At 45.6% G+C, this 21054-nt stretch overlaps 1 protein-coding gene across 4 annotated transcripts in view; it reads right to left on the bottom strand.

The window, feature by feature from the left end:
• LYST (lysosomal trafficking regulator) overlaps positions 1-21054 on the bottom strand; it is a 710683-nt gene that overhangs the window by 348665 nt on the left and 340964 nt on the right. For 3 of the 4 annotated variants that reach the window (XM_063443375.1, XM_063443377.1, XM_063443376.1), the window contains exon 28: positions 9475-9666. The exons of the other annotated variant lie outside the window; for it this stretch is intronic. In XM_063443375.1, the coding sequence (XP_063299445.1) occupies positions 9475-9666 (192 nt within the window). The remainder of the gene's footprint in view (positions 1-9474; positions 9667-21054) is intronic. 4 annotated transcript variants of the gene reach the window in all.

Here is a 21054-nt window from a genome sequence, read left to right as displayed (position 1 = left end):
CATGGGGGTGTGTTAGTAGAGAGGGATGTACCAGCTAGGTACCTGCCGTGTGACAGCAGTCTCTCTCTAGTCCAGGATGAGATCTTGGAATGAGGGGGTACTGATCGGTCTGGTGTTGGCTGTAGGATGGATCCTGAAGAAGATCATGTTAGCCTTCGTATTAGTTTCATGATAGTGAGTGAGGAAGTTCTGCCCTTGTTTATGATGTCACAGGCTGCTTTGTTATCGGAGAAGCATTTTATTGCTTTCCCCTGCCATAGGTGTCCCCATACTCTGGAGGCTGCAACTACCGTATAGATTGTGAATAGGGCAGATGTAGTGTTGAATGCATGCAAACCAAGGGTCTCTACTGGCCAGGAATCTCTAAACCAGTCATTACCAAAGATGGGTGAGCTGCGGCATCGGTCCATATGACCGGGGAGGAATCCGACAGGGGTGTAAGGAACATGGCTTTCCCATTCCAATGAGATAGGAACCACAGCCACATGTGTAGATCTGCCATGGCGTGAGCATCTAGTGATGAGGAGCTGGTGTTGGTATTGAGCAGAGGGAGAAGCACAATAATCCAGATATAAATGCCCGGCCTTGTGGAATAATTTTCATGGCAAAGTTCAACGTGCCCAGTAAGGATTGTAGGTCTGACCTGGTTCACGTGTTCCTGGCCAGAAAATATTCCAACAACTCTGATTTGCCGCACCTTCTCCCCTGGTAACTAGCCTGTAAAGTGACAGTGTCTAGGTGAATACCCAGAAGGGTAAGATATAGTAGTCGGGCCCATCGTGTTTTCTTGGGACAGTGGTAGCACTGGGGCGCAAGTAGGGCCAGGGTCTTCTGGAGACTGACTGGACAGGACTGAGGTAGTTCTATGGAAAGGAAGTCATCAAAATAATGTAGAACAATGAGTGATGTTTAGAAGTAGCCAACCTAGTGTGTCGGCACATATATCAAACAGTTTCGGACTGCTTTTGGCTCCAAAAGTTAACTGAGTCGCAAAATAATATATGTTCTCCCACCTTATGCTATGCACATGTCACAGGGATGGGTGAATGGGTAGGAGCTAGAAAGTGTTAGAAAAATTGTTTTTCCTAACCAAGCTCCTACCCCTGCCTTTAGAATGGCCTGAATGGCATATCCACTGGGGTATGTTGCAGGGGGGATTAATTAATGCTGGTAGTAGCTAAAGAATGTGGAGCGGACAAATCGTAAATAAGCCTTTTTTTTTTTTATTGTTGAACTTTCCAGTGGCTATACCTATTGGGTTGGTACGCCAGCTGGGAAATGGAGGATGAGAGAAAGGGACCCAAGATAAACCTGTTGGTAACTCTTTCATGAGTAACAAATCTGTGGTGACAGGGTCAAGGAGGGCTGACTATAGGTTGGGACATTCATGAATCCCTGTGGGGAGTGTAACAAGGCTAGTGTGGAAACGGTTGGTGAAGCCTTGGATCAGGAAGACAACTAGGTGATGGGAAAGGTATGCCTGGAGGTAAAATGCCAGGTTGTCGATGTTAACTTTGGTTAGTCATTGTTTTGGGTACAGACTATTTGGACACACAGTTTTGGTGTGTGCCCTGAAACATAGTGAGCAGATGTGCAGCAGTCTGCACGAGCTAAATCCACAACTTCCAGATTTAAAGTTGTTGCAGATTTGAGCATTACCAAGGTATACTATGGGTCTGCCCAACCTGTCTTTCAATCCTCTGTGTTCTGCCGTGGTGGAACCGAAGGAAGCACCACTAATGCTAGGAAGGCTTGGATTGACTGGGCACAAGTTGGTGGAGTGTGAGAAGGAGGCGCACAAGACACAAGATGGAGGCTTTTGGACGGTGAAATGACAGCAGAAAATTTCTGTTCCAGCTTACTCCAGTTGGTATGGTGTTAAACCGAGCAAGGGATGCCACTGCCTAGCCAAAAAGATTTGTGATAATCATAAAAGGATAAGCCACCATACTTGTGCCCTAGGTCCACCAACTTGTGCATATACAAATCCAACTGCTCCCTACGGTGCGGGGAAGTGGTACACACTATGTCATGATAGAAGCCGAAGGCAAGAACAAACTCGGGTATGGTAAGCTTTCAGTTGAGTCTAGGGTCTCTGGCTTTTAGCACAACCGAAAGATCACCGTGCAATAGGCCTTGTTCTCTACTACGTCCTGAGAAGCGATAAGCAATGATACTAGGTTTATGTCCTTGCCTTCAAGAATATCTTTACCTATGGTCGGGGTTACAAAGTGTGCAGGCATGATGATGTAGGTGGATGTGCTTGGCTTTGGGTTTATGGGGGTGTCATTACCGTGGTGAAGGGGAGCCAAAGTGGGGGTTGGTATGGGTGAGGTGACTGACTATGTCTGGGGGGATACCAACTTGTCCAGCCTAATGCTGAACGTGTTGATAGAGGCCAGGAGAGATGACATTAGGCCCTCGATCTCAGTATAATTCTCGGAATGCAGGACCACTCCTGGCTGGGGGTGCATGTGTTGGCAATGGAAATTTTATATAGTTCGGCCTAGCAGGCTGTAGCTGGAAACGGGACCCCCATGTGATGTAATTCGGCTGCGAGCTTGGGGATAGTCCATGACCAGGGAGAGTACGGACTGGCTGGTTCTAAGTTCTCGGTAGGGGTGCTTCGGCCGGCCGGAGTGGTAGGCCTAGTTGGGGTTTCGGGTATAGCTAGTTCTTCTTCTTGGTCGGGAATTTGAGACATACTAGATGAAAGCAGAGTAAAGATATGGCCTTAATCGTGAGTAAAGGTGCCTGTGTCAACTGGTACTAGCTAGGCCAGAGGCGAAACATTATCTGTCCTACAAGGAAGGTGAAGCCCTGCTAGTGCCAAGTGGCGAGAGAGGCTCTATCTATGAGGAGGGCCGAGTGGACTGGGGCCACTTGAATAATGTGGCAGGATTGTTGGCCTCTCGGTGACTGTAACAAGACATAATGTGATTGGGTGTGAGGCCCTAACTGGTAACCAACAGCAGTTGTAGTGAGGCTCTAGCTATGCGTTGGAAGGAGGGGCGTATACCTCCGATGAGGATGGATGTTGGCCTCACAGGAGTAGTTTAGCTTATGATAGGCTAGGGGCAATACGCTATTCATTACCAGTTGACAGCCCTACTTATTTGGGATATAGGGAGTAAGTGTCAAACGATGACGTACCTAATAGTGAAACGTAAGGGTTCACCACGGAGAATAGAGGATACTTGAAAATCTGAAAAAATTAGAATAGCTGGTTACGTCTGGGTTGGCTTGATTGGGGTTACCAATATATATTTTTTTATTTTTTTGTGAGTGATCTCACCTGATGGATTGGTAACAGTGGTGCTGTCAGGAGTAGTACTTTAATGCTAGTTTGGGGTGTTATCTGAGGATAAAGCAAGAGTTATCCTCTATACCATCTTAGTCATATATAACACAGGGGATGAGCTGATCTCTTGATATAGCTGTAATGGACTAGGAGTGGGAGTCCGATGAGTCCCCAAGGTTCTGGGGAAGAGTTGAAAAGGTGTCAGGGGGCCTGGAACAAAATGAGGGAGAGTACAGGAGGTAGTGGTTATTCATATATTCAGAACATATAAAGGAGGCAATAGGCTAAGCTGGAGTCTGCTAGAGTAGGCTGGTGGATTGTTTTAGAAATTTGTGATACCTGAGAGGGGAAGGGTGAGGGAGTTAGTGATTTACGTAGGGTTGCGTCTAACACCTAGGTTGCGTGAGAATAATGCCTAAAAGTTTTTTTCTGATTAAAGAGAACCAGAATACTTCTTAAATGGGTATAGGAACTGAGGCAGTCAAGTGCGACTGCGAGTAGAAGTAATGTTAGGAAAAATACCTAGTATAGGGGATAGATAATATAAGTAAGTTTAGTAACGTGGAAAAAAGAGTAATAGTCGTGTGGAATTATTATAATATTACCGTTAGCATATTAGTAGGGTATAATTACGCTTTAACGTTACTATATGGGGGTACCGATGGTGACCCAACAGCCATGATCATATAAGGTACTATACATATATAGTTTAAATAATTAAGGTAGGGAAAGAAGAGGAGAAAAAAAACCCAAAAAACTTCTATGTCATAATATTTTTGTTGTGAGCAGCCGCATGTGTGGTAAGTATGATTAGAATGAACTTGTTCGTTTGACGAATGACCGGCTTGCCGACCAGCGTTGGAGGGTAAGTGCCAAAGTGGTGAATGCGCATGTGTGGAGTGAGGTCTCGAACGGAGCATGGAACGACAAGTTAAGTATGAATGAAAGTTGGGTGAATGAGTCTGGGTGCATAATCGGGCGCCAGGTGTCTGGCTGAGTGTGGTGTGAATGGGCGACTCACGGTTCTGAGACCCTGGAAATGGAACACTGGAGCAGGTAAGTATAATATGGCGCTGGTACGCCGCAATGGTGGCTGAGCAGGATAGGAGTTGGAGCCATAGTCAGTCTGGTAATATGAAGTAGGAGGACCTGACAGCGGGTAAGGACGCCGACCGGATTGGCACCGAAAACGGTCAGTAGGAGGCAGGTAGCACTTGGTCGGAAGCAAGACCACGTGGGAGCGATGTCCAGGTAAGTTGAACCGGAAGTTAAAGGTTCTGCATGAACCCAGTGATACCAGTTCTGTTTAGGAGGGAGCCTGAGCTTATATAGCTGGGTAACCCCTCCCACAATCACAGGCTATGCATATTAAATATATATATCATACACATACATACACATATGCATATACATACACACACTAATATACACACACACACACACACACACACACACACACACTAATATACATACATACACACACACACACACACTAATATACATACATACACACACACACACACACACACTAATATACATACATACACACACACACACACACTAATATACATACATACACACACACACACACTAATATACATACATACATACACACACACTATATACATACATACACACACACTATATGCATACATACACACACACTATATACATACATACACACACACTATATACATACATACACACACACACTATATATATATATATATATATATATATATATATATATATATATACACACACACACACACAATATAAAAATGCATATACATATGGAAAATTAAGATATAAATGCATGTGAATCAAACATACTGAATAGTCAAATCTAATAAATAAATGTACAAACATTTCTTGCATAGAGAACATAAACGCTAAAATCAATAACCTTAAATAGGTAATCAGGGGGATATGGAATTTATAAAAGATACATAAAAATAAACAAGTAAAAAGCTGATTAATTCAATCCCAACATAAGGAGAAAAACAATGGAGATCGTTAGTAGCAAGCAATACAGCAGCAATATTGGTATTCAAGGATAAACAATGTTGTTCAGGATAGTGGGACCTAAGTGGTACAAGATAAAGAAGTTCATGAGTAAAATTGCATATATAACGAATGTACATAAGGACTATACATCATAAAGGATATGATAAAAAATAATTTTAGTGGAATCAGTCCATAAAAACCAAAATGTTTAGATCTGTGTTAAAGCCATCAGGAACTGAGGTTTTGAGTTTGTAAATCTGTTCAGTTTCTTTCATGGCTAATAGTTTTTCAACACTGCCTCCTCTCCAATGGGGTCTGACTATATTGATACTGATGCAATTGAAATTTTCAAATTTGAATTCTTTACAATTATTACAATGCCTCGGTACGCTAGGCTTCATTTTTTTGTTTATATTGATTCCATTAAAATGCTCCAATAACCTAACATGCAGTTTATGTATAGTGTGTCCTATGTATTGTGTGCCACACTTGCATTGTAACAAATAGACTACATTTCTACTTTGACAGTTTATAAACTGCTTAATTTTAAAAGACTGTTCATCTGTGGTGTTACTCTTAAAATATAATGTTTTCTAAGGTTGGAAAAACATTTTTTTTTTTTTTAATTCATCTTGGGTAAAACATGTTTCTAAAAAAATTCATCTTGAACTAAAATTGGCCAAAATGTCTTAATTATTTTCTCAATTATTTGAGCTGTTATATGTTGTTATGAAAGCAGTATCAAAATCTTTATTTCCTGATTTTACTTATTTTCTTTAAAAAAAAAAAAATATTTAATATTGCACTTTTCCACTTGTTTTTGGGATCCTTTCACAAGATCCATAGGGTAATGTTTGTTTTTGAATTATCTATGTAGGTTCTGTACTTGATACTTAAAATAGTTTTTCTCGCTACAGTTCCTATATCATCACATGTGTTGACCCTTGGGATATATTTTAAAGCCAGTTAGGATGGTGGCAGCTGGAGAACTCAAAGCTATTACCATCTGTTGGTTTGAAGAGCGTTTTGTTTTGTATTTGCCTATTTTTTTACAAAAAAAGGTTAAATCTAGAAAATGAATTTCAAACTGTTGAATCTCTGCAGTAAAAACTAAATTATAGGTGTTAGAGTTGATGTATTTCAAAAAGTTGTCTAGGATAGTTATCAAGCCTTTCCAGATTATTAAGACATAGTCTATGTAATGCTTCCAGAGCACCAGGTTCGCGCCAAAGGGGTTATTGTTCCAGACGTTCTTAGTTTCCCAATTCACAACAAAAATGTTAGCGTAACTTGGCACACACCTTGTGCCCATAGCTGTGCCACAGGTCTGTAGGTAAAAGTTTCCATTAAACCAAAATAAATTGTGGTAGAGAATGAATTCAATAGCATTTAGTATAAACTTTGCCTGTAGATTATTCATGCCAGGATCTTCATGTAATACTTCTCTAACTGCTTGTATACCCTTTATATGGTCTATGACTGTGTACAATTAAGTAACCTCAACCATTTCCCATAATTAGTCTTCCTTCCAGTCCAGACTCAAGTTCTAAAATTTTTAATAAAGGACAGGGCTTTAATAACAAATTGCTGCACGGGAAAAAAATCTACATATTGGGAGACATTACTGGTCAAATATCCTACACCACTTATAATAGGTTTCCCTGGTTGGTTATTGAGTCTCTTGTGAATCTTTGGCAGATAATAAAAAAACTGCCATTTTGGGGGACTTCACAAAAAGGTAATCAGGCGGCTGCAGCTCTGCCCGGGCTGGCATGTCCATTAGGGTGCACCGGTCCGGGGGTGCCAGTCCCTCAGTGTATTGTGTCCGGTAAAGGAGCATCTGTTTCCTGTACCCGGCCGGACTGACAGGAAGTGCTCTCTCAGTGAGCACTTCCTGTCAGTCCGGCCGGGTACAGGAAACAGAAGCTCCTGTACTGCGGGACGCAGCTCGGCCACTCTTCTCAGAGTAGGGGAGGGAGGTGAGGAGACCATGAAGGGAGGGAGACCACTATTCGAGTAAGGTGGAGGGTGAGGAGAGACCACAATGGAAGGGAGGGGGGGTGAGGAGAGACCACTAAGGGAGGTGGGTAGGTGGAGGAGAGACCACTATGGAAGGGAGGGGGGTGGAGTAGAGACCACTAGGGAAGGGGGAGGGGGGAGGAGAGAACACTAAGGGTGGAGGAGAGACCATCAATGGGAAGAGGGGAGAAGAGGAGAGACCACTAAGAGAGGGGGGGCCACCAAGGGGTGAGGGTAGGAGAGAGCTCTAAGGCACCAGAGAAGAGGGCACTACAGGAAAGGGGGCAGGGAGTTCACTAGGGCAAGGGGGCATGAGAGAGAGGAGAGACCAATAACAGATGGAGTGGGGGAGAAGAGACCAATAACGGACAGGGGAGAGCTCTAAGGGATTAGGGGCACGGGAGAGCTCTACGGGACAGTGGGGCAGGGGAGAGCAATAATGGTGCAGGATACAGCAGTAAGGGACAGGGGGAGAGCACTAAGTGACAGGAGGGGAGAGCTCTAAGGGACAAAGGGGGGGCTGAGAAAGGAGGGAAAGAAGCACAAGGGTACTAAAAGAAGCACTGGTACTAGCTAGGCCAGAGGCGAAACATTATCTGTCCTACAAGGAAGGTGAAGCCCTGCTAGTGCCAAGTGGCGAGAGAGGCTCTATCTATGAGGAGGGCCGAGTGGACTGGGGCCACTTGAATAATGTGGCAGGTAGGGCTCAGCCCCTATCCTACCCCACAAACTCTATTTCACACCACACACACACAGCCTCCCTATACGTACACAGAAACACACAATGCATCCCTACACACACGGACAATGCACCCCTTGCACACAAACACATAAATACACATTGCATCCCCTACATACACACACACCTTGCATCCCTCACACATACAAACACAGATTCACACAACACACCCCTTACACACAAACACACTGCTTTATATCCCTTACACAAACACACTGCATCACCTTCACAAACTGGTATCCCTATACACTACATTCCATAAGCACACACACTTTAGATCCTCTACAATAGCACAACACATCCCTTACACACTCTACCCCCTGTAAGCGAACTCATGGATGGAACATGTAGGTGGACTTATGGGTGGGCCTTATGGGCATACTCCCCGTCAGGCCCTGAGGCAGAGACCTTGAGCTGGGTAAAGGGCCCCCCAAAAATGGAGCTGCTTCCCGTTCTCCTAGAACATTGATTGTTGTGACCACAGTTACAAACAGCCTCAAGAGAGCCTATTCTACACCCCCCTTCCCCTCCCACCTCCCTCATAAAAGTGGCAAAAGTGGGCAACCCTGCTGTGTTTGGTTATAAATCTTTAACAGGTCAGACAATATTCTATTGATCCTCAATCTTGGTGGGGTTACAGTACAGTGCTGTAATCCACAGGATACACTTGGGACCTATGCCCAGACCCCCAGTCAACCAAAGGTGAGTAAATCAACTTTCTAACCCAAGTTAAGGGGAACGACCACATAAATGGTGGTTTTAGAACTATAGTATCAGGAATGCACGTTTGTGTTCCTGACATTATAGTGCCCCTTTAACCCCTTAAGGACACATGACGTGTGTGACATGTCATGATTCCCTTTTATTCCAGAAGTTTGGTCCTTAAGGGGTTAAACTTAACTAACTGTGTTAGTGGCGGTGCACATTTACAAGTCTTCTTAATTATTTAGAATGTAGTTTGCAACAGTGAGCTAATATTAAACATTTTCTATATTGTATGCCATGATCAAAATGCCTAGGTTTTATATACAATTAATATCTCAAACTGGTCACCTAATGGGTCTCTCGACTCTCGGTCAGTCAATTAACGTAATGTCAAGAATAAAGAAAACAGTATTTTTGTATGTAGACATCATAAACACAATTTTAACAACTAGGCGACATAAGTGATTTATATTATATTAAATATAATGTAAATTATGTGGAGTGCAATTAGTTTCAAAAACACAAGCTGTAAACAATTAGGTGACAGGTTGAAGAATGCTTATTAATTCAATAACTCCAACAAAGCCTTTTGATAGGTTGTATACACCATTTAACATTATCCCTCATTTGGACTGTCAGAAAAATAGAAAAACATTATTCAAGCAACGTTAATAATAGAGCATACATATTAAACATTATTTACCTTGGTATATAAGTCTATTCACAGCTAAAAGTGTCAGTTTTTGAAGACGTTGCACAAATTCAGATTCAGAAGCTCTTATTGGATTTTCTTGACTCATTCTTCTCTGCATCATCACTGTGAGTTCGTTGCTTGCAACTGTACGCATTGTCATTAATAAAGGGTCAGATTGGGCAATAGATAATCTATGAACACCTACAAAATTAGAAGTAAAACAAATCTATATATATATATGGTATGGTATATATATATATATATATATGGTATATATATATATATGGTAAAATATGACTGCAGAAAAAAGTGCTACTTGCTGAATAATGAATTTTAAAGCAACTGCCTGTGTATATCATTTAAAAAAAAAATGTCATGATTCAAATCAACTCTTTATTATACATAGTTCTGTATCCACATGCATGTTCCCAAACAATTATACAAATATATGTAATTTCCAGAAATTAGAAGGATATGTCAAGTACCAGATCCACTACAGCTTAAAGTGGCACTATCAATTAGCAGGTTTTCCAATTTTAAGTAATCCTTTTTTCTCCTTATTTTGCATTGGGTTATTATTATTATTTTTTTTTTCCTTCTTTCTTTTTTGGGGGGGAAATTCTAGGGGTTTGATTTATATATTTTTTTTTATTTTAAGGAGGAGCTTTGGCAATTTATCTCAATGGGCAGAGCTTAAAATGTACACTGTAAGCACTTTATCTGCTTCATCTCATTGACACGGATAGAGTGTCTAGAGTCCCCTGGCACACCATTCTATTCTGTGTTAAACTGGTATGGATAGAAGGAAGCCACATCTTCAGTGGGGGTGGCTCTACACGAAGCCAAGGATTCAGCGTAAAACTGACCGAAACTGGTTTAACACTGGATTGAGGGACAGTACCTACTGACTTCTAGCACTAGAGACAATTCAAACAGATGAAATGGTCATAGTGCAAGCAGTGCCCTTTGAGGAAAGTTAAATTTTAGTTGTTTATGTACCACCAATCCATTGGTGAAAATAATCCAACAGAAAAGCAAACTGGAGACATGATGGACAGAGCAGAAAATCTCATTACTAGAATTACTACAGGTACCTTTTGCATCATGATAACACCATACACGGTGGTTTTATCTTTATAATTCCCAGATTTTACTAGTAACATGACGTAAAGTCATGATTTTATTAAAGACACGGAGGCGAGTATTATGCATATCTCTTTCTTTATTTCCTCAGCAGCAAAGATAGAGGAATATAAATATTATCAAAAATGAAAGAAAAAACTGTACAGGCATAACAGGTAGCCAATCACATAACAGAGGAAGTAGCTATATAAGTCCTGTGTCTCCCACAATCCCCCTCTTTCTTGCGAAACCGAAGACCAGGTAAGATAAACGATGTCCCACTTGATCCAAACAGGAAACGGGAAACAAAACGATAACTTCAAGCTAAAAAAGATAGAGAAATATGGTAATTTCCAAACCCAAAACTGTAGACTTACCAAACATAAACGTGAGGGATCTACATGAAACAGGATTCTGAAATAGAAAAAATATATAAGATTAGAAACCAATATAAAACTGTCAAATCATCTAAGCATGATAAAAATTACACGATACAAAAACATGAACTCAATACAGACCTAATTGACAACATACTTGTATAGCATCGAAGCATCTCTAATCCCAAATCCACACCGGGAGGGTGGGAGGGAATAATACTCGCCTCCGTGTCTTTAATAAAATCATGACTTTACGTCATGTTACTAGTAAAATCTGGGAATTTTATTAAAGACACGGAGGCTCCTATTATGCAAGTTCAAAGCTGTGCTATCACTTGAGATGCAACGTGTTCAATTGGTCTGAAATAGAAGTCTCTGAAGGTCGATTCTCGGGACCAGTCCGCTGCGCGCATGATGTCCTCCAGACGGCAACCAACTGTGGATGCCTTCGAAGCCATAGCACCTCGTACAGAATGAGGCGTAAAGTCCGACGTGTCTATACCCGCTAGGGATAAAAGCCAACGAATCCAACGCGCTAGCGTCGGTGTCGATACTGGGCGATGAGGAGCCTTAAACGAAATGAATAGGGGATGGCGTTCAGGTGAACGCAACGTTCGTGTAGCCTCTAGATAGGCCTTCAAACAATCCACCGGACAGAGTGCCGGACATAACGAGAATCTAGGATATACGAAGGATTTGGACGCCGACTTAGTTCTCCTAGATATGGTGAAAGTAACGCCTTCAGGAGTAAACACAAAGGCACCCCAATCAAGAGCCCTAACATCGGAGACTCTCTTACAAGAGACCAGGCAAAACAGCATAACCATCTTGGAGGATAGTTGTTTAAGAGTCAAGTCCTGGTTAGGGTACCACTCCGACAGGAACCGCAACATAATGTTGACGTCCCAAAATGCCGAAAACCGCGACCTAGGCGGACGGACGAAGCGAATACCCTTGAGAAGACGGCATACAAAAGGATGTTTGCCGACGGGTAAACCTTCCAAACCACCGTGACCGGCCGATATGGCCGATCGAAAAACATTGATAGTCCTGTGAGAAACCCCAGGATCAAATGGAGAGGGGCAGATACGGGATCCACTGCCCGTTCCACGCACCAATCAGACCAAGACTTCCATGCAGCTCGGTAAGCTGATCGCGTGCCCGGAGCCCAGGCGTTATCGAGGAGCAAAAGAGTTGACTGCGGAACGTCAGGGACAAGCCAGCGTCCCCTGAAAGGAACCATGCTACTAGGGGCAACTGGTGCTGGAGCACTAATTCGTGCGAGTTCCCATCCGGATCCAGAAGGAGGTTCTGGAAGTTCGGCAACAGACGAGGGACGTCTATGGACAACTCCATCAAACGAGGGAACCACGGACGGGATCTCCACAGAGGGGTGATCAGAGCCAGACAACAGTCGTGACGAACCAGCTTCGAGATCGTACGAGCGATCATGTTGAATGGAGGAAATGCATACAGGTGGCCTGGAGGCCATTCTTGAAGAAAGGCATCCGTTGCCACAGCCGCCGGGTCCGGTCTCCAACTGTAGAACTTCGGCAACTGAGTGTTCAGTCGAGAGGCGAACAGGTCCATCTCGAACCGACCCCACAGCCTGGTTAGGCCTTGGAAGACCGAGGCGTGCAATCGCCAGTCTCCCGAGTCTCTCAAATGTCTGGAGTTCCAATCCGCACCGGAATTGTCCAGACCAGGAATATGTTCCGCCGTCACCGAAACGTTGTTTAGAAGGCAGAATTGCCAAAAGTCCTTCGCCAGTAGAGCCAACATCTTGGACTTGGTGCCGCCCAGGTGATTTATGTATCGGACCGCCGATACGTTGTCCAACTTGAGGAGAACACAGTTCGCCCTTACAGGGGTAAGGCTGCGAATCGCAAAGGCCCCCGCCAGAAGTTCTAGGCAGTTGATGTGTAACGACTTCTCTGCGTCGGACCATCTGCCCCCCGTGGAAATGTCGCCACAACGAGCCCCCCAGCCGTGCAAGCTGGCATCTGATTCTATGATCACGTCCGGAACGGAACCGAAAATTGCCCTTCCGTTCCAGGCTTCCATGTGTGCCAACCACCATACCAGCTCGTCTCTGGATTCCTCGTCCAGACAAATTCGGGATTTGTACGATCGACCCGAACGTAGGTGTGACCCCTTGAGCCGCTGGAGAGCCCGGTAATGCAAGGGGCCTGGGAATATCGCCTGAATGGAGGAGGCCAGCAGACCGATGATCCTCGCCAGCTGCCGGACCGACAAGTCCGAAGCACGAAGAGCTCGACGGAGCTCCTTCTGGATGGCTTTTATCTTGGATTCCGGCAAGTACAGGAACTGCCGTACGGAATCCACCTGGAACCCCAAAAACTCCATAGACTGGGCGGGTTTTAGGACCGACTTGTCCCAGTTGACCAGAAAACCTAGGTTCTGTAAGAGGTTGATCGTCCAGTCTAAATGCAACTTCAGGCATTCCAACGATTGGGACATGATTAGGATGTCGTCCAGGTAAATAATCAGTCGAACCCCTCGGGTACGGAGGAACGACACCACCGGCTTCATAACCTTGGTGAAACACCAAGGGGCCGAGGAGAGACCGAACGGTAGGCATGTAAAACGCCAACGCCGTCCGTGCCAGGTGAAGTGCAAGTAGTCCCTGGACTCCATTGCTATTGGAACCGTGAAGTACGCATCCTTCAGGTCCAATTTGGCCATCCAATCCGACTGTCTCAGAAGGTCTCTGAGACAATGAATGCCTTCCATCTGGAAATGCTGGTAGCGTAGGAAGGCGTTGAGAGGGCGAAGATTTATCACTGGGCGGACTCCGCCCCCTTTCTTGGGTACAAGGAAGAGATTGCTCGTAAAGCCTGGAGTGGCGAACGGCAATTCCTCGATGGCGCCCTTCGAGAACATCTCCGCGACTTCCGCGGAGATCATCGCGTCCTGCTCCTGTGGGAGGGACAATTCCCTGGGGGTATACGTTTGAACAGGCAGGGAGACAAAATCTAGTTGGTAACCCTTTACGCATTGCAGAACCCAAGCATCTGAGGTTATAACTGCCCACTTTGGGTAGAATAAGGCCAGCCTCCCCGCCACCCGAACCTGATCGAGAAGGGAAGAAGGGGTACTCACCATAAGGGCGTCTGCCCGAAGACCCACCACGGGGGTATCTAGAGCCCCACGATCTCCCTCTAGCCGGGAAGAAAGGAGGCGTTTTCGGATCCTGGAACCCTCGAGAGGGGAAAAAGGAACCTCTGTTGGCACGGAATGAGCCTCGGAAACCACGGCCGGGTGGACGGTTCCTGCTACGCCCGGCCCCACCGAAAACCTTGGGCGCGAAGACGCGCTTCATATTTGCCTGCGCCTTGTCGATAGCCGTAAAGGTTTTGACATAGAACCCCATGTCCTTCACAAAGGATGTGCCGAACAACATCCCCTCATCGGCTGAGTCAGGCTCAGCTACGGTCATAGCAGCCAGCTTAGGGTCTATTTTCAAAAGAATAGCCTTGCGTCTCTCGGAGGACATAGCCGTGTTGGCATTCCCCACAAGGCATATAGCTCGCTGGACCCACCCGATGGCCACATCTATATCCAGAACTGAGTCACCATTACGAGCGGCCTCAAGGAGCTCGTACAGTTTAGACAGGGGGCCCAGCGTATCCAGAATTTTATCTTGGCACCCTTTCAGGGAGTGATCAAGACCCTTTTTAGGCTTCCACCCAGACTTATTGAGAAATTGGGCAATTTGAGGGTCAACGTCTGGGGTCTTACAGGCAGCGCCAGGGAGGGAAGGTCGTGGGCATTCGGCACGCAATTTATTGCGGCCTTCCTTGGACAGAGGCGTGCGTATTCTCTTAGCCACATACTGGGCGATATGGTCCGGAGGGACCCATTCAGCAGACCGCGGGTGACGCAGGTCGTCCGGGTCAAAAAGGGGGTTACCCTGTGGGTCTAAAAGCCCTTCATCATTATCCCCAGCGGGGTCTGGCACTTTTCCACGGGGGACGGCAGAGGACCCAGAAGGGGTTACACCCGTAAGGGGTTGATCCTCGCCTGACTCGTCCTCCCCATAGGAGTCATATTCCATAATATCGGAATCATTTTCCACACTCCGGTCGGTATCCGACCCATCATCCAGGGCTCTAGCCCGTTTCCACAATCTAGCCTTTTTAGCCCGGCCAGGGGCTCTTGTGCGCGTGGGATGCGCGCTATCTGCGACCGCCAGAGGCGTGTCAATCATGGCAGGCAAAGCCTGCATCGAGGAGTGGGAGCCGATATGTCGAGACTTTGCCTTCGCCTTACGGGCACCCGGCACAGTTTGGGCAGGGGAAGGGGACCCCACACCCAGGGGGTTAGGGGCAGCCATGGAAGGCAAAAACACAGAGTGAAGTGACTGGGTAAAGGAGGATGAGACAGCCCCCATAGCGGAGGCAATAGCCTTTTGAAGGGAGGAAGCCATAGTAGCTTCTAATAAGGCCTGGAGTTCCTGAGAGGCCATAGCACCCTCAGGATTATCTATTGGGAAATCCCCAGAGGGGTCAGTAGGCCCATCCTTGCTATCCTGCATCATGAGGCACAATAGAAGTCAAAACGAAAATACTAGAAATGGGTTGATTAACCCAGCAGAACAGAAAAAGCTAAACCTGATCGTTGGTGTAGCAAGGGGACCCGGAGCAAAGGGACCGACCGCACGGCAGAACAGGGTGATGCGAATGACCGCCCAAAATGGCCGCCGCACGTGTCAGAGTGTGCTCGTGGACCGGCTCCCGGCGGGGGAAGGGGCGCGTGCACCTACCCGCGCGGGCAGCCCGCGAGAGGGGAAAAACAAGCACACTCAGCCGCGGTCAAAGAGAAGGACCACGCGGCTGAGATAGCGCCGAGAAGCGGCAAACAGGGACGGTAGGAGGGGAAAAGCAACCCGCGGCGGCGGGCAAAGCCCCAGGGGAACCCCCAAATACACCAACGATGTAGGTACCAGATAAATATTAACAATGAATAAAAACAACAATAATAAAACAAAGTATAATCAAAACATGAAGCACAAGTAAACAAAATGCAATGAGTAGGAGAGCTCAAGTAAAATACTTAGCTGTCTGAGGAAGCAGCAAAGAAAGAGGGGGATTGTGGGAGACACAGGACTTATATAGCTACTTCCTGTGTTATGTGATTGGCTACCTGTTATGCCTGTACAGTTTTTTCTTTCATTTTTGATAATATTTATATTCCGCTATCTTTGCTGCTGAGGAAATAAAGAAAGAGATATGCATAATAGGAGCCTCCGTGTCTTTAATAAAATTTTAATTTTTAAAGGGAGTCTAGTATTACAAAGCCACTAGGAACATTAAAATTATAAATAAGTATTTGCTTGACTGTTCCTTTAAACCCTTAGGAGACTCCAAATCCCAAATTAAAATGCAAATATAAATCATTGTTTGATAGATATACCCCCAATGAAAACATACATGCATGTAATTCTTCATTTTTTAATAGGGGTTCTCTCTCAAAACAGTTTGCAAAAGCTGCAGTTCATGTCTGCAGCCTTTGGAAGCCATTATTTTTTTTTTGTCTTTTTTTTGTTTTGTTTTTTGTTTGATAGAACGTAATATTTCTTGTGGTGTCGTCGGTCTGTTAGTTGACTGTTACAAGGATAGTGTTGCAGGTTTGATAATGATTGTGTGAGAACGCATTGATAGGGAGATAGAGGTGATGATCTTAATGCATATTAAATCGTAATTGGTTATTTTATACACCGTAAGTTATGTACGTCGGCTAAGGTAGATTTAAGGGACCAGTTAAAATTTGTTTTCCTTCTGGATTCATGACAGATGCCTCTAAGACCCCTAGAACCATATGAAAGTTGGCAATTCAATCTCTTCTTTTAGTCAGGAGTGGTTAAAGAAGCAGTGTATAGATCTCTTGTCTAGGTGTTACGTAGTGTTACAGTGTACAAATCCCTGGTAAGGGAGCGGAGTATAATGTCTCGGTTCCCTCATAGTCGCTATACAACTATTAATACAGTGGAAAGAAGGCAAAATGTAAAAACCTCTAATAGACTGTATTTACTCTACAGTAAAATTGCCTAGTTTGATTCCTTGTGAGTGCTCCGATTACATCTATTGAAACCATTTTAACATCTTATAACATTTCTGCCTTACGACTTCTTCGCTATGGCTAATAAGATATATGGCAAATATAAATAAATGAACATACAACCTGATATTCAAGGTAATCCCGGGCCACTCCAAAAGGAGTTCAAAAAGTAAGTCTGAGTAATAAGAGTCACTTGCATATATTATGCTAAAAGATAGACGTGTTTATGAGATAATTCGGTAGTTTCAGATGGGTAAAGACTGTCTCTGTGGCGCTTCTGTAGGGTTGATAGAGGGCTCTGTACAATAGTCATTGCTGAGGTGTCGCTGGGACAGAGAGACTGATACAGGTATAGAGGTAAATTAATTTTGTGAAGGTTAGTTCGAACAGCTGTCCTTAGGGCGCTGTCTCTGAGGAGTGTCATCTGCATTAGTTTTTACATGCCTTTGATTTGGAGATTGGAACCTCTGGTCTGTGCGTCTCTTCCTGGCCGGTGTGGACCATTTCTGCTGCTGAGAAGGAAGTAGTGAATCCTGGTTTGGCGGAGGAGAGTTCCAATCTATGATTGGTGTGTCCGGTAAATCCAGTGCTCTGAGAAAAGGTGGTACATCTAAGGCAGATGAGATAGAGTGAACGTTGCCTTTGGCTGACACCACCAATGCAAATAGGAATCCCCATCTATACCTTAAGTTACGGTTTATTAGGAGCTCTGTTATAGGCTTGAGTGCTCTCCTCGCCTGGAGAGTGTACCATAATAGATCAGGGAATATCTGAATTGGACTGCCATGGGAGAACAGCGGTTGAGTGGTGTCCCTTAAGGCTTTCACAATGTTGTATTTCAAGGTAAAGTAGTGGAGTCTACAAATGATGTCTCTCGGGGCATCTTGTGCCAAGCCACGTGAGCGAAGCGATCTGTGGGCCCTGTCCAGTAGTATTGGGTTTTCGTTAGGAGCTCCCAGCAATAAGTTGAAGAGTTCAGTGAGAATTAAAGTGATGTCTGTAACGGATCGCCTGGCACCCCGACTGGGTACCTCCGTTAATGGATGCTCCTAGCGTTTCCTGAGGACTCCAAGCACTGCAGCAGACACCACAACCACCGAATCAGAGGAGCGTATAAATCATCTCAAGCATATGAATGCTGTAGACAGTTGAATAGGAAACCATACGAATAGGTTTACACTCCTAGCAGTCAAACTGGAACAGCATACAATAAATCCTCCCCCAATAATGAGACGACACTTCACTTTGAGGGTTAAGCAGGAACGGAGGCTGGCACTCCCAGCCTGGTTTTTATTACGGTTGTGCACATACAGGACACACCCAGGGGGAGGCATAAAATACCCAATCAAGTAACAGTACAACCCACACATCCCCTCCCCTCAGATAAGCAGTTAACATAATTATTACATACAGTAAAATAACAGTTTCCACACATACTCTGTAACTTTAAAACCATATATCACATAAAAATACATATCCACAATCAATCCATTCAGGGGAACAACATATTAAAAAATGGCATGAATCAGACCAGGGGTTCAAAAGTTAGTAAAAGTATCTTTTGTTCCCCCTGGCTGGCAGTATTTTAATCTGGCTCAAACAGAAAAAGTAAAACATCCCCACAATGCATCCTGGCGTCCTCCCTTCTGCCCTGGAGATAATTGGAGAAGTAATCCAATTATCTCCCAGGTCAAAGACAAAACTCCATTACACATGTGGGGACCTAAATACAGGATTATGTTTTAAAATATATAAAGTCACTTGTATTACACCAAACACAGACATGTTACATATCCCCAGATAGCTCAGGTCTGGGTGCACATTATTAGGTGAATGGCACCCAGACCACACGAATACAGTTTAATCGCCATGGAGCTAAAGTCTTTCCCATAGTCTTTCATTATATGAATAGGCTCCCTGGCATAGCTATCTGGGGTATCACCGCTCACACAGGGCAAGTACCGAATGGCCCCACTGTATTTAAAGGGCCAGAATGAGTGACATGCACTCTGTTAGGGCTGAATCCTGTTTTTAAAGGGCCCAATCTCCCAGGGACCGCAATCACATGGCAGGAGGCGAGCAATCAGTCCCCTCCAGGAAACTGGGGCAGACTCTGGTGCAGGGTCCAGTCCACTACATTTCTCGCCTTTACCAAAGAGACTATCCAGACTCCAGACCTTCAATCGGTCTGGGGCTCTGATAGTCGGTCGGCCTTTCTTACCCTTTGTAGCTGTCCCAGTGTTCTCCTGCCACATGTGACCAGTTGGAAATCCATAGTCTGGTGGAAAAGTAACCAGGGTGTTCTCTCTCCTGGTTGGACAAAGCGGTTGCTGGGGAGAAGGGGTAACAGGCTCCTCTCCCTGCAACGTCCTCTCTTGTAGTAGGGGAAAACAAACTGCTTCCTCTTCTAATACCTTGTCCTGTTGTTGGGGACCAGGACAGACTGTCCATATCTCCAGGGGTGCAAGTGCAGAGACTACGGTCCCATCTGCACAGTTGTGGGGTTTAACATCTCCCCTTGGTGGGTTAGGCTGCCGCTGGGGAGAGGGGGTAACAAACTCCTCTCCCTTACACACTTCCAGCCGCTGGGGAGCAGGGCTGACCATCTGTACTCCCTGTAGCTTGGGCGCAGAAACCACGGTCCCATCTGCGCTGGTGTGGGGCTTACTGTCTCCCCTTGGTGGGCTACGCTGCCGCTGGAGAGAGGGGGTAACAAACCCCTCTCCCTTACACACTTTCCGCCGCTGGGGAGAGGAGGTCACAGGCTCCTCTCCCTGCTGGTAGAGAGGGGGACCAACTGTCTCCCCTTTCAATATTTTGTCCTGCGGCTGGGATGCGAAACTGACTGTCGCTGGGGAGGAAGGACGGCACACCTTCAGCTCCCTGGGGTACACACTGCCGCTGGGGAGGAAGGACAACACCTTCAGCTCCCTGGGGTACACACTGCCGCTGGGGAGAAAGGACAACACCTTCAGCTCCCTGGTGTACACACTGCCGCTGGGGAGGAAGGACGGCACCTTTAGCTCCCTGTTGGTGGGTAGATGGTAGAGACTCCAGGTCTCCTGATGACGGGCTTGGTGGTTGGGGAGGAAGGACAAAACTCAACGCTCCCAATGGTGTACAGTCCATAAGCCCCCTCAGGTTAGAATCAGGTAGGGTTACTGTATCAAATAAAATGGTATAATCCTGTTCGAACTCCCCCTGCTCTGGTGGTACCTGCAGAGTATAAGATGACTGGCTGGAACTGATCAGGTGTTGGTAATCCTGTTCAATCTCCCATTCCTGGACGGCCAAGTCAATCAGGTCTGGCCCCAGGTCTCCAGCCATAGGGAGATCCAGCATGGCCTCTCTATAGTTAAGTATGTCCCAAAGTCGGGATTCTGCTGCACTCCCAAAGTCCGGTTCCGCAAAGGCCCCCCATAATAAACCAGGGCCATTGTACTCCTGGCCCTCCGGTTTGTCGAACTTGGCCATTCCGTGAACCTGCTGAACCGCGTACCAACGTATCCCTTGGTACACATCATCGAGAACCAGTTCCCTCCATACCAGTGTATCAAGCTGTATCACCAACTCTTCCCGGGGCTGGTCTCCCAGCATAGGCATCCGTAGGGCCACTCGCGCTTGTAGTCGTTGCTCCTCGCTGGGGAGGCGCTCACCTCGCCAACGCTGGACACCCTCCAGAGTTTCTTCCCACATCTCTTGTCGGGCTTGCTCTCTGCATGCCATCCTGGCTGCCTCTGTTATCGGCTTATCCAGTGTTGCCAAGAGGCTCTGTAACCTCCGGTTAAACTCCTCTGTTACCTCGAGTGTTGTCCAGGGACTCGCTGGCTCTATGTCGCTCCATATTGATTCCTGTGTCTCTAGGGTGTCGTTCCTCTCACACCAGGACGCCATCCCACCACTTGCCACCAATTGTAACGGCACCCCCAATCTTAAAAGGCTTAAACCGCCGTTTAGTAGATCTTCCCCTTCCAGATATACAGGCACAGCTACTGCAGAACACCAAACC

This window comes from Pelobates fuscus, chromosome 2, assembly GCF_036172605.1.
Source record: "Pelobates fuscus isolate aPelFus1 chromosome 2, aPelFus1.pri, whole genome shotgun sequence".
Lineage (NCBI taxonomy): Eukaryota > Metazoa > Chordata > Amphibia > Anura > Pelobatidae > Pelobates > Pelobates fuscus.
Note: the sequence above shows the minus strand (reverse complement) of the source record. Positions and strands in the feature narration are given on the sequence as shown.